General features: G+C 42.8%; 1 protein-coding gene across 1 annotated transcript; it reads left to right on the top strand.

The window, feature by feature from the left end:
- Positions 1–3,191: 3,191 nt before the first annotated feature.
- LOC132026259 (T-cell surface glycoprotein CD1a-like) lies at positions 3,192–6,102 on the top strand. The gene is made up of 5 exons (XM_059414170.1): positions 3,192–3,336; positions 3,955–4,221; positions 4,895–5,173; positions 5,373–5,651; positions 6,008–6,102. The coding sequence occupies exons 1-5, from the start codon at positions 3,276–3,278 to the stop codon at positions 6,100–6,102; spliced, it is 981 nt and encodes a 326-aa protein (XP_059270153.1). The 5' UTR covers positions 3,192–3,275.
- The last annotated feature ends 6,355 nt before the right edge of the window (positions 6,103–12,457 follow it).

Raw genomic sequence — 12,457 nt, 5'->3', positions numbered from 1 at the left:
TGTTGGAGAGGATGTGGAGAAAGGTAAAATCTCTTACGCTGTTGGTGGGAATGCAAATTTGTACAGCCACTTTGGAAAAGAGTGAGGAGGTTACTCAAAAAATTAAAAAAAAAAATAGAGATATCTTATGACCTGGCAATTGTATCACTGGGTATTGACCCCAAAGATACAGATGTAGTGAAGAGAAGGGCCATATCCACCCTAATGTTCATAGCAACAATGTCCACAATAGCCAAACTGTGGAAAGAGCTAAGATGCCCTTCAACAGATGAGTGGATAAAGAAGACGGGGTCCATATATACAATGGAATATTACTCAGCCATCAGAAAAGATGAACACCCAACTTTCGTATCAACATGGATGGAATGAAAGAAGATTATGCTGAGTGAAGTAAGTCAAGCAGAGAAAGTCAATTATCATATGGTTTCACTTACTTGTGGAGCATAAGGAATAACATGGAGGGCATTAGGAGAAGGAAAGGAAAAGTGAAAGGGGAAGAGAATCAGAAGGGGAGAGGAACCATGAGAAATTGTGGACTCTGGGAAACAAACTGAGGGTTTTAGAAGGGAGGGAAGTGGGGGGAATAGGTAAGCCTGATGGTGAGTATTAAGGAGGGCACATACTGCATTTAGCATTGGATGTTATACATAAACAATGAATCTTGGAACACCACATCAAAAACTAATGATGTCCTGTATGGTGACTAACAAAACATAATGAAAAGTAATAAAAAGGCACAAACAAAGACAAAAAATCATGTTGGGAAGATTAGACAGCTACATGCAAAAGAAAAAAAAAAAACTGGACTACTTTCTCACATTATAAAAAAAAAAAAAAAAACTCAAAGTGGATTAAGGACTTAAATTTGAGTCCTGAAATCATAAAATTCCTAGGAGGGAGTAGAGGCAGTAAGGTCTTGACATCAGCCATAGAAACATCTTTCCTGATATGTCTCCTCAGCAAGGGAAACAAAAGAAAAGAAAGAAAAAGAAAACAAAAGAAAAACAAACAAACAAACAAACAGAAAAAAACTGTTGGGACTACATCAAAATAAAAAGCTTCTGCAAAGCAAAGGAAATAATCAACAAAACTAAAAGACAATCAACTGAATGTAAGTAGATATTTGTTAATGGTATATGTGGTGAATGGTTAGCATGCAAAATATATAAGGAACATGTACAACTCAACAACTAAGAAAGGACATAATCCAATTAAAAAATGGGCAGAAGACATGAATAGACATTTCTCTAAAAAAGACGTTCAGAGGTCCAACACACAGTTGAAAAGATTCTCAACATCACTCATCAATAGGAAAATTAAATCAAAACCACAATGAAATATCACCTCACAACTATCACATTGGTTAATTTACAAAAAAGAAAAAAAAAACACAAGAAATGAATATTGTGGAAGAGGTCAAGAAAAAAGAACACATACACACTGTTGGTAGGAATGTAAATTGGCCAGCCACTGTGGAAAAAACTATATGAAGGTTCTTCAAAGAACTAAAAACAGAATTACTATATGATCCAATAATTTACTACTGGATTTTTTTTTTTTTTGGTATTATTAGGTATTTACCCAAGGAATGTGAAAACACTAAAATGAAGAGAAAAGTTGTGGTATGTACACACAATGGAATATTACGAAGACATAAAAATAACTCCCCATTTGCGACAACCTGAACAGAGCCCGAGAGCATGATGGTCAGTGATATAAGTCAGTGAGACAGAGACAAATACCATATGGTCTCATTCATATGTGGAATTTATGAAGCAAAACAAAAGAACAAAGGAAAAAGTGACAGAGGAAAAAATACACTCTTAGTCACAGGGAACACACTGCTGGTTCCCAGAGCAGAGGTGGGTGGAGGAGGAGGAAACAGGTGAAGGGGATTAGTATTATATTACATTCACGAGCACTGATCATGTATAGAATTGCTCAATCACTGTATGGTACACCAAAACTAATATAACATGTTAACTACAGTGGAATTAAAAAAAAAAATACAAAGAAAGAGTAACTCAGCATACCAAAATATATATTTCCGGTTGATGTGTTTTTCTTCCCAAGTAAACTAAAAACTCCTTGCATAAGGTGACGGCACTGTGAACACTGTATTTTCATGAGTGCAGCACCGTGCTTGGATCCAGGCAGGGGCTAAGTGACTGTTTGGTGAGCGAATATATGTTAATTCAAGTCAGACTGAGAGGGGTATTCTTCAGATGTTTCAGTGTCTTGTGGTCTCTGTGATGGCTCCTGGTTCGTTCCCTAAGAATAATGGTAAACTGGTGGTTGCTGGTACCGTTATGCAGACAGTCATGGGGGAATCTGGACAGGAGAATAGAGCAACTGCTAAAAAAGAAACCCATGGGCCCAAAATGGTGTCTAGGACTAGGCTAAATCCTAAACATTGCTTTATCTCTAACCTAGCTGCAGTTTTCACTCCCTCTCCCCCTCGAAATGTTCACAGTCAGTTAGGAATTCTCTGGTCTGCAGCAGTGAGGTGCTCCTCGACACGGGCCCGCTCCATCCCCCAAGGAGGGGACATCATCTGCAAGGTAAGACTCCCTGCTCTCCCAATTAAGGAAGATGACCTTCCATGAAATATGACTTTTTTTTTCTTTTGCTAACAGTATCCTTCCTATAAAAATCCCCCATTTTTACCACTTCTTGGAGCGTCCCTCTTCTTATTAGACAGGACGCTGTCCCATTCTTGAATCACTTAATAAAACCAGGTAGATATTCAAATATATCAGTTGACTTTGTTTTTTAACACAAACAGTGAGAAGTCAGAGATGTGAATGAGCTGGGGTGGCAGTGAGATAGAGAAGAAAATAAATTGGGGGGGGGAGAGTGGGTCACAAGGCCAGTAGGGATAGAGGGACAGCAGGGAACAGGGCTGAGTGTTGGGAGCCATGTGTTTTCATGGGCTACTGTCTGGATGAGAAGGAAGGGCACCGGAGTGGGGGATGGCTTCTCCATGCTGCACAGGGCTGGTTCTGAAGCAACTGAATTAGGGGAGGGGCAGCAGGATGGAAGCTGGTGACAGGGAGAAGCTGGAAGCCAGAGAGGAGGGTCAGGCCAGGAGGGGAACTGAGAGTCTGTGTAGCTGTCCAGGGTTGAGGGAGGAGCACATTAGCATGTCGCAGAGACTCAGGGAAGGCTGGTGTGTGGAGAAGGAAGTCAGAAGAGCAGGGCTGTGTGGGGGGGAAGATTTGTTAGAAGGACCATCAAAGACTGACTTTGTAAGAGACAGAACATCTGCAAGTACAATGCTGTTCCTGCAACTTGTGCTGCTGGTGGTTCTGCTCCCAGGTGGTGACAGTGAAGATGGTGAGAACCCTGGCCCTGCCCCATGGGTACACATGTGTGTGTGTGTCTGTGTGTGTGTGTGTGTGTATAGGTGCCTTGTGTGCATCTCTGTGTGTGCAAGTCTGTGTATATCATGTGTGTACATGTGCTTGTCTATATGTATGTGTCTGTTTTAATATGTATATGAGTTTGTACATGTGTATGTGTGTGTGTCTGTTTTTGTGTACTTGTGTACATATGTTATGTGTATATTTGCTTGTTAGAGTGTAAGTTTCTGTTAGTTTGTAGGATTGTGTGTGCACGTTTGTGCTCATGTGAACCGGTGCTCTTGTGATGTGTGTGTACAAGTGTGTATTTCTGTCTCTCTGTATGTGCACTAGTGATGTGTGGGTTCCCCTTCACACACCTGGGGAGGGACAGTGCCAGCCTGGTTCCTACCTGAGCTTCCCCGACTGCAAGGCTCTGTGCTCCTTCCGAAGGATCCTTATGAAGCTCAGGGTTCTGAGGCAGCACATGTCTCCTGAGAGAGCTATGGCTTCTCTGTCCTCTAGATTTTGGTTCCCAACCCTGACACTTTCTTCTCCATTCTGTCTCCTTCCCAATGCCCTCCTCTTTCAGTCTATCTGTTCTCATCCACAGACTTGTGGTTGCCAATCTCTATCCGAATGATCCTGACTTCATCCTTTTACAACCACTCCTGGACACAAAATCAAGGCTCAGCTTGGCTGGATGAACTGCAGACCCATGGCTGCAACAGCAAAACCGGGGCTTTCATTTTCCTGTATCCTTGGTCCAAGGGCAACTTCAGCAACAAGGAGCTCAAGGAACAGGAAAGGTCCTTGCGGATATTCTTCACTGGGTTTCCTCCAATATTTCATAACCATGTCAGCCAATGGCAGCTTGAATGTGAGTTCAAGTTCCTATGGGCAGGTGGGATGAAAGTGGCAAGGGTAGGTAACCTTGAGTTCCTTCCTCCTCTAGGCAAGAAATTCCACTGGTTTCCAAAACTCACATCTCCCCATCATAAAACTGAATTGCACTAACTTGTGCCAGAGGTAGAAGTTAGACCCCGATTCTTGAAATGCTTCACATCCTCTGCTACTTCCCACTCCTCTCAGTGGCCACAGGCTGTGCTCTCCTGTTTCCCGCTAGTGTCTCACATGATCACCCCTTTCCTGGCCTCCAGCCAGGTACCCTCTGCTCCCTTACTCTGTGAATGACTCCTTGAACTGTACTTTTCTCCCCATTCAATTCCAGCAGCGACATCTTTCCATGGGTTCCCTGTACCCAATGCTCTCCCTTCACCCTAGAGTGATTTTACACCAGCTCTTCCACTGAGCCCTTCCTTATTCTCTGCCCACAACCTTTATGTCTTTCCTCCAACATTTATTCCCTCCTCAATCATTCACCTCTTCCTCTGTCTGCAGTGACCACTACTTCCCCTTTGTCTAAGCCTCCCCTCCAGCCAAAGTCTACTCATTCCCTCCAATCTCCCTCTGCTTCTCCCATCCTTGGCTTCCACTCATCTCATTTCATCTTTCACTCCCCCTGTCTTGTAACTCACAATTTTTCTTCCCAGATCCCTTTCAGGTACAGGTAGTCAAAGGCTGTGAGCTGAACTTTGGGAAAGCATTAGAGTGCTACCTGAGGATTGCTTATCAAGGATTGGATCTTGTGAAATTCCAGAACATGACATGGCAGCCATCTCCAGAGGGAGGAAGTAGGGCTCAAGAGATCTGCAAACTATTCAATCAGTACCATGTGGTTAATAAAATTATACACATTCACATCAACGACATCCTCCCTCGTTTCTTCTTGGGACTTCTTGATGCAGGGAAAGCATATCTCCAGCGACAAGGTCAGTCCTTTCCCTCCCCCCATAAGTCTTTATTCTGCAATCATATATTTGCAATGTTTCCTTTAAATTCAGGATAAGGTGGAGATGTGGAGGAGAGGGGATGGTGGTGACAGATTTCTAGAGGTAGGAAGATGTGTCAGTCTAAACTGGTATGAAGCTTTACACTCTCAGTCTGTGATTATCTGTCCTGTGTCTGCAGTGAGACCAGAGGCCTGGCTGTCCACTGGCCCCAGTCCCGGTCCTGGCCATCTCCTGCTGGTGTGCCGCGTCTCTGGGTTCTACCCAAAGCCTGTGTGGGTGATGTGGATGCGGGGTGAGCAGGAGCAGCAGGGCACCCAGCGAGGCGACGTTCTGCCCCATGCTGATGGGACGTGGTATCTTCAGGTGTCCTTGGATGTGAAATCCAGGGAGGTGGCTGGTCTGTACTGCCGGGTGAGACACAGCAGTCTAGGAGGCCAGGACATCGTTCTCTACTGGGGTGAGAAAGAGCTGGACCTGGCTGCAAAAGGGTGTGGGGATATTAGGGGAGAGCAGGCGAGTCAGATGAAAACTGGGATTCTAGGGACTCCAGACCACAAAGGACTCAAATATCCACTAATCCAAGAAATGGAATAGTTGAGGGTGAGTGTCCTTAGATGTAGGAGATCCTGAGATGTAGGAGAATGTAGCAGGTTGGCAAAGGGCCCATCTCTCAGGAGGAAAAGGAGAAGAGAGGAGGGAGGGACAGTGGGTGAGGCTGAGGGTGGCTGGAGCAAGGAGGACCGGGGACGGGACACCCTCGGGGAGGCGTGGTTCAACCAGGGACAGGACACCCTCTGTGCACCAAACCCGCAGAGCAGCCCCACTCCATGGGCTTGGTCGTCCTGGCAGTGACAGCATCCCTGGTACTTCTGGCAGGTCTGGCTTTGTGGCTCTGGAAGCGCTGGTAAGTCTCTGGAGCCACCTTCCTGCTCTTTCCCATGTGTGTCCCCACCTTTCAGTCTGCCCTCAGCCCTCCTGCTCCCAGTGCCCTTCCTCCCTGCAGTCCTCATGCCCACTGGCTACAGAGTGATTTCTCCTCTGTTTCTCCCAGGAAAACAGTGCAGTGTCACCCCTTGGAGTGAGATCCCCACAGCCAAGGCTCCAGTACTTACCTAAACCCAGCTCAGTGGTGATGTCCTTGTAACTGTCTGTGTGCAACTTTGTCTTTCATTTCTGCTTGATGATCAGTTGACAATATAAACTAAGTATAATTTAGCATTTTTTGTTGTCCTTTTAAAAAATTTAATTTTATTTTTTCAGTGTTCCAAGATTCATTGTGTATGCACCACACCCAGTGCTCCATGCAATACGTGCCCTCCTTAGTACCCACCACCAGGTTCACTCAACTCCCTACCCCTTTCCCTTCCAAAACCCTCAGTTTGTGATCTGGAACCTAAATTTCAAATTTATCTCTAAATGGAATGAAGTTCCAACACCTGCATGGGTGAACAAGCATGAGATGTCACTTCCTCCTCCCTGATTCACAAGTAGAAGTCGTCTCTGCCTGTTGAGAACTTCCACTACCTTTCCCTCAACTTTCATAAAACCTATGTCTCATTTCCCACCTCTTGTCACCCCCAGTTAAGTCCCTTTTCTCTTCTAATTCTTGGGATTCTTGAGAACAAAGTTCATGTCTTTTTAATATTTGTATCCTTGGATAGGTGTCTCACCTGCAGGAAATGTGTCTTCAATAAAAATCTGTGTTACATTTATGCAACATTTATAGGTTTTTCATCTTTTACTTCCTGACATGTTTGTAGTAGTTAAGATGTTTGATGTTTTTCTATTAAAAGTCTTGTTACCTGGCCAAGGGAACTGACAGTCTTCTGGATCTTTTCTGATGTCCCTGAGCTCCTGAGGAGAAACACAGTTTTGCCTGTGACCATTCCAGTTATTTACCTGCAGAAACCCACTGGAGTGGACCTGTAGCCTGATTCTTGGGGCAGATGGTAGAGGAATGAATGCTCTCTCCGGTCCTGGTTTATAGGGTATGGGGTATAAAGCCTGAAAACAAAAACAACCCATTTTTCAGCACCAGAGAAGCAAGCCTGAGAATGAACCCTGCATGCAAGAAGGCAGAAAAATTGTGTACATGAAATTTGCCAGGAGGATACATCTGAAGCGTTCTCACCACCAGAAAGATAAAGAAAAGGACAGAAAAAGAAACAAGATGGCAGATGGGGGATTTAACATGGAGTAGTAGTGGGTGGACCCCAAGCTTGCTTAGACCTTCAAACACAGCCAGATAAATATCAAATTAGTCTGAATACCCAAGAAATAGATCTGAAGACTGGAAGAACAAACTACACAGCTAAAGACAGAGAAGAGGCCACATCATGGGGGGTAGGAGATGCGAAGACATGACTTGAGGGAGAAATGGTCAGGAGTTCTGTGGAGGGGTGGGAGGCATCACTGAAGACAGGGGGGAGAGAGAGAGAGAGAGAGAGCGAAAGTAAGTGTGGAAGGGATTATACCAGGAAAACACTTCCCCAAAGCCAGTTACCCCATTCCCTCTATGCACCTCCCTTCCAGCAACCCTCAATTTGTTTCCTATATTTAAGAGTCTCTTATGGTTTGTCTTCATCTGTAAGATTTCTTATTTTATTTTTCCTTCCCTTCCCTTATGTTCCTCTGTTTCGTTTCTTAAATTCCAACCTGAGTGAAATCATATGGTATTTGATTTTCTCTTATTTCACTTAGTCCCATTCACATCATTGCCAAAAGCATGATTTCACTCTTTTTGATGGCTGAGTAATATTCCATTGTGTATATATACCATTGTATATTGGATACACACACACAAACACACACACACACACACACACACACACACACAATCTCGCTTCTTCCTTATCCATTCTTCTGTCTTCTGTTGATGGACATCTGGCTCGTTCCATATTTTGGCTATTGTGGACATTGCTGCTATAAACATTGTGGTGCATGTATCCCTTTGAATCACTATGTTTGTATCCTTTGGATAAATACCTAGTAGTGCAATTGTTGGGTCATAGGATAACTCTATTTTTAACTTTTTTGAGGAACCTCCATATTGTTTCCCAGGGTGGCTATACCAATTTGCATTCACACCAACAGTGTGAATAAAAGGGTTCCCCTTTCTCCAAATCCTCACCAACGTTTGTTGTTTCCTGACTTATTAAATTACTGGTGTGAGGTGGCATCTCATTGTGGTTTTGATTTATTTTTCACTGATGCTGAGTGATGTTGAGCATGTTTTCATGTTTCTGTTGGGCCTTCATATGTCTTCTTTGGAAAAATGTCTGTTCATGTTTTCCACCCATTTCTTGTGAATTGTTTTTTGAGAGTATTGAGTTTGAAAAATTCTTTATGGATTTTGGATACTAGCCCTTTATCTGATAAGATGTTTGCAAAGATCTCTCCCAATATGTAGGTTGCCTTTCAGTTTTGTTGACTGTTTCCATTGCTGTACAAAAGCTTTTTATCTTGATGAAGTCCCAATAGTTCATTTTTGCTTTTGTTTTCCTTGCTTTTGGAGATGTGTCTAGAAAGAAGTTGCTGTGGCCAAAGTCAAAGAGGTTGCTGCCTGTGTTTTTCTCCAGGATTTTGATGGATTCCTGTCTCACATTTAGGTTTTTCATGTATTTTGGGTTTTATTTGTGTATGGTGTAAGTAAGTGGTCTGGTTTCATTCTACTGCATGTGGCCATCCAATTTTCCCAACACCATTTGTTGAAGGGACAAATTTTCAGCAAAGCAGGACAGAATATCCTCATCTTTTAGATCCAACACAATGTTTGAGGTGATCTGTCCTAGGAGGGTATAATAGCTAGTAACTGGATGAATAGGAATGATAGCCTCATTGATAGCTCCTAGGTCCTGTACTATTCTCTGTGAGCCATTGGACTTTTTATTGACAAGATGGGGGTATTTCAAAGCAGATTGCAGGACTGCAAAATTTCTGTCACTAGGAATTTTTGTTTGAATGGCTATAGTCCCTGTCTGGCTTCCACATGTAAAAGTATTGACATTTTCTGGGGAAGAAATGAAGATGTATCTTTAAGTTGTATCCTTACAGTAATTGTTGATAGGAAATACCCCAGAATGAGGGTATCCCATACCTGAAGGGCATCTTTTGAAAAATAGAGACTTTGTCAATTTTTGCCATTCTAACAAATGTTGAAAAAGTTGTGGAGAAAGGGGAACCCTCTTACACTGTTGGTGGGAATGCAAATTGGTGGAGCTACTTTGGAAAACAGTGTGGAGGTTCCTCAAAAAATTAAAAATAGAGTTAACCCTATGACCCAGCAATAGTTCTACATTTATATTTGCTACAAAGATACAGATGTAGTGAAAAGAAGGACCATATGCACCCCAATGTTTGTAGCAGCAATGTCCACAATAGTCAAAATGTGGAAAGAGTCAAGAGGCCTTTCAATAAAAAAATGGATAAAGAAAACCATGAGAGACTATGGACTCTGAAAAACAATCTGAGGGTTTTGAAGGGGTGGGGGGGTGGGAGGTTGGGGGGACCAGGTAGTAGGTATTAGAGAGGGCACGGACTGCATGGAGCACTGGGTGTGGTGCAAAAACAATGAATACTGTTATACTGAAAAAAAATAACAAATTTAAAAAATGGATAAAGAAGATGGAGTCCATATGCATAATGGAATATTACTCAGCCATCAGAAAGAATGAATACCCAACTTTTGCATCAACTTGGGTGGGAGTGGAGGGGATTATGCTAAGTGAAATAAGTCAAATAGAGAAAGTCAATTATCATATGACTTAACTTATCTGTGGAATATAAGGAATAGCATGGAGGACATTAGGAGAAGGGAAAAATGAAGGAGGAGATATTGGTTGGAGATAAACCATGAAAGACTATGGACCCTGGTAAAAACATAGAGAGTTTTAGAAAGGAGGGGATTGGGGGGATGTGTGAGCCTGGTTATGGGTATCACAGAGGGCACAGATTGCATAGAGCACTGGGTATTATACACAAACAATGAATCATAGAACACTACATCAAAAACTAATGATGTACTGTATGGTGACTAACATAACACAATAAAAATAAATAAATAAGGTTAAAGCAAAAAAAAAAAAAAAGAAAAGAAAAGAAGAGACCTTGCTGTTTGAAGGGGCAGAGGGCAGTCAGTCTCAGAAAGACAAAGATTAGTTGTAATTTTGTTGTTATGTCCTTCCCAGAAATGGAATGGAGCAACTGGGTAAAACAGGGAAGGAATGAGTAAAGGTATTGTTACCCTCCCATAACCCTTCCAAATAAATAAATAAATAAATAAATAAATAAAAATAAAAATGAAGTGAAAGTTCCAGTCTTTGGGTGCCTGTCTATGCCAATGAATAGGGTCTAGATTGAAAGAGGATTTCTGAGTATTTTATCAGGGTGGAAAAATGACTCCTATAACTATTAGGTATTCAATTTGTCTCCTGCCATATCCAGGGTTACCCGAGGCTCTGCCATGAGACATGTACAGCCTCTGGGCCCCCTCAGTTAAAGGAGAGGAAATCATCTTTCCCTGCTCTGTTGGGCTCCTCATAATTGAAGTGCAGATCTAAAGGCAGCTGCAGGTTGCCTGGAGGGTCCTTGGCCTAGGGCTGTCAATTAACTGGGACAGCACCTGCTTGGGCTTTGAGGTCAGGGATGCCACTCCTGCATGTGGGAAGGAGAGGCAGTCCCATTTACAGTGCTCTGATTTTTTCCATACCAGACAAGGCCCTGATGGGGGACACATTTGACACTCCTAGGCCAGATGCCCTGATTGGCAACAATAGAAGCAGGCTTGAGATGTTCCTAGGTTATAGAGAAGCTTAGTGGCTTATAACTCTAAGGGCTTTTGCCCATGGGTGGACCCAGAGGAGGGCAGGGAGCCATATATTGGGCCTGCCTATTGTCTCTCTGCTCTCTTTTATTACTCGGGGCTACCTCTCAGTTACTGAGGATCTTGAAGGCCATATCCAGAAGTGCGACTACATGGGTTGTGGTCCCTGATACAGCTCCTAAAGCTTTTGTGTGATATCAAGGGAGGTCTGGCTGATAAAAATATATTGCTTTTATTGCCATGCTATCTGGGTTCTCAGGATCTAGGTTTGTGTGCTTTCTCATGGCCTTTGCTAAGAATGAAATTACATGGGATTTTCATTTTGGCTGTGGGTTACTTCTTCAAGTATTACATAATTTAAAGGTTTTATGACTGCTTTTTATATACCTCATATAGGTAGGTTATCCTGTAGTCCTGATTAATTTTACCAGGGTCTCCTTGATAATTCAATCTAGGGTTGGCACTTGGAATTTCCTGTACCTCCACCAGAGCATAGTCATGGGTATGGGTATGGATATCATCAGTCTAGTTCTGAGACAAAGATCAGATACAGGTTTTTTTCCTCATGGATGCAGCACATGGTAAACATGATATGAATGTCGTGCCTGGTGAGATCAAAAATGATTGTGAGACTTTTGAATTCTTTAGTGAAGTGGAAAGGGTCTTGGCTAAAGGAGCCAATTTTCTTTCTATCTGAGACATATCTGACATTGTAAAGAGAACAGGGACCCTAATTATCCTGGCATCCTCATTTGCTACCTCAGAGGGTCATGGCATTTTGTGGAGAAATAGAAGTCAGGTCGTTAGGCTTGTAGTGAGTGCCAGATTGAATACTGAATGGGAAGAATGGACTTTGGTAAGGAGGTGGCATTGTGGTGGCTGTGGGCACCTAGGGCATTCATAGGATCCAGGGGAGTCTCTGGGTTGTCAGAGGGAGGGGTAAGCCAATGGGATGCCTAAAGGAAGGGTCATCTAACATGTCGACAAGGTCAGATGAACCATGAAACTGAGGAAGACACATTCTACAGTTTTTGCAGAAGCCAGGGTTTTTGGACACTGCCATGAAAGTTGGCACATATGAGACCTCCAATCATTTGGGGGAGTTCTAGCAAAAGTGTCAAGCTGGAAAATAATATTATAAGAGTTCCAAAAAGGGGCCCTTTCTCTTGATTTTTGAGGTTGTACTGAGGTCTGGAATCATTACATAAAAAGATGAGAAGTTATATTCACAGAACTTAGGGATCAAACTTACTCCAGTTTTTAAGAATGCACAAGTGTTGGAGAGGATGTGGAGAAAGGGGGACCCTCTTACACTGTTCGTGGGAATGCAAGCTGGTGCAACCACTTTGGAAAACAGTGTGGAGATTCCTTAAGAAATTAAAAATTGAACTTCCCTATGACTCTGCAATTGCACTATTGGGTATTTATCCCAAGGATACAGA

The sequence above is a fragment of the Mustela nigripes genome, chromosome 10, assembly GCF_022355385.1.
Source record: "Mustela nigripes isolate SB6536 chromosome 10, MUSNIG.SB6536, whole genome shotgun sequence".
In the NCBI taxonomy this organism is placed as follows: Eukaryota; Metazoa; Chordata; class Mammalia; order Carnivora; family Mustelidae; genus Mustela; species Mustela nigripes.
This window is presented reverse-complemented; position numbering and strand designations above follow the sequence as displayed.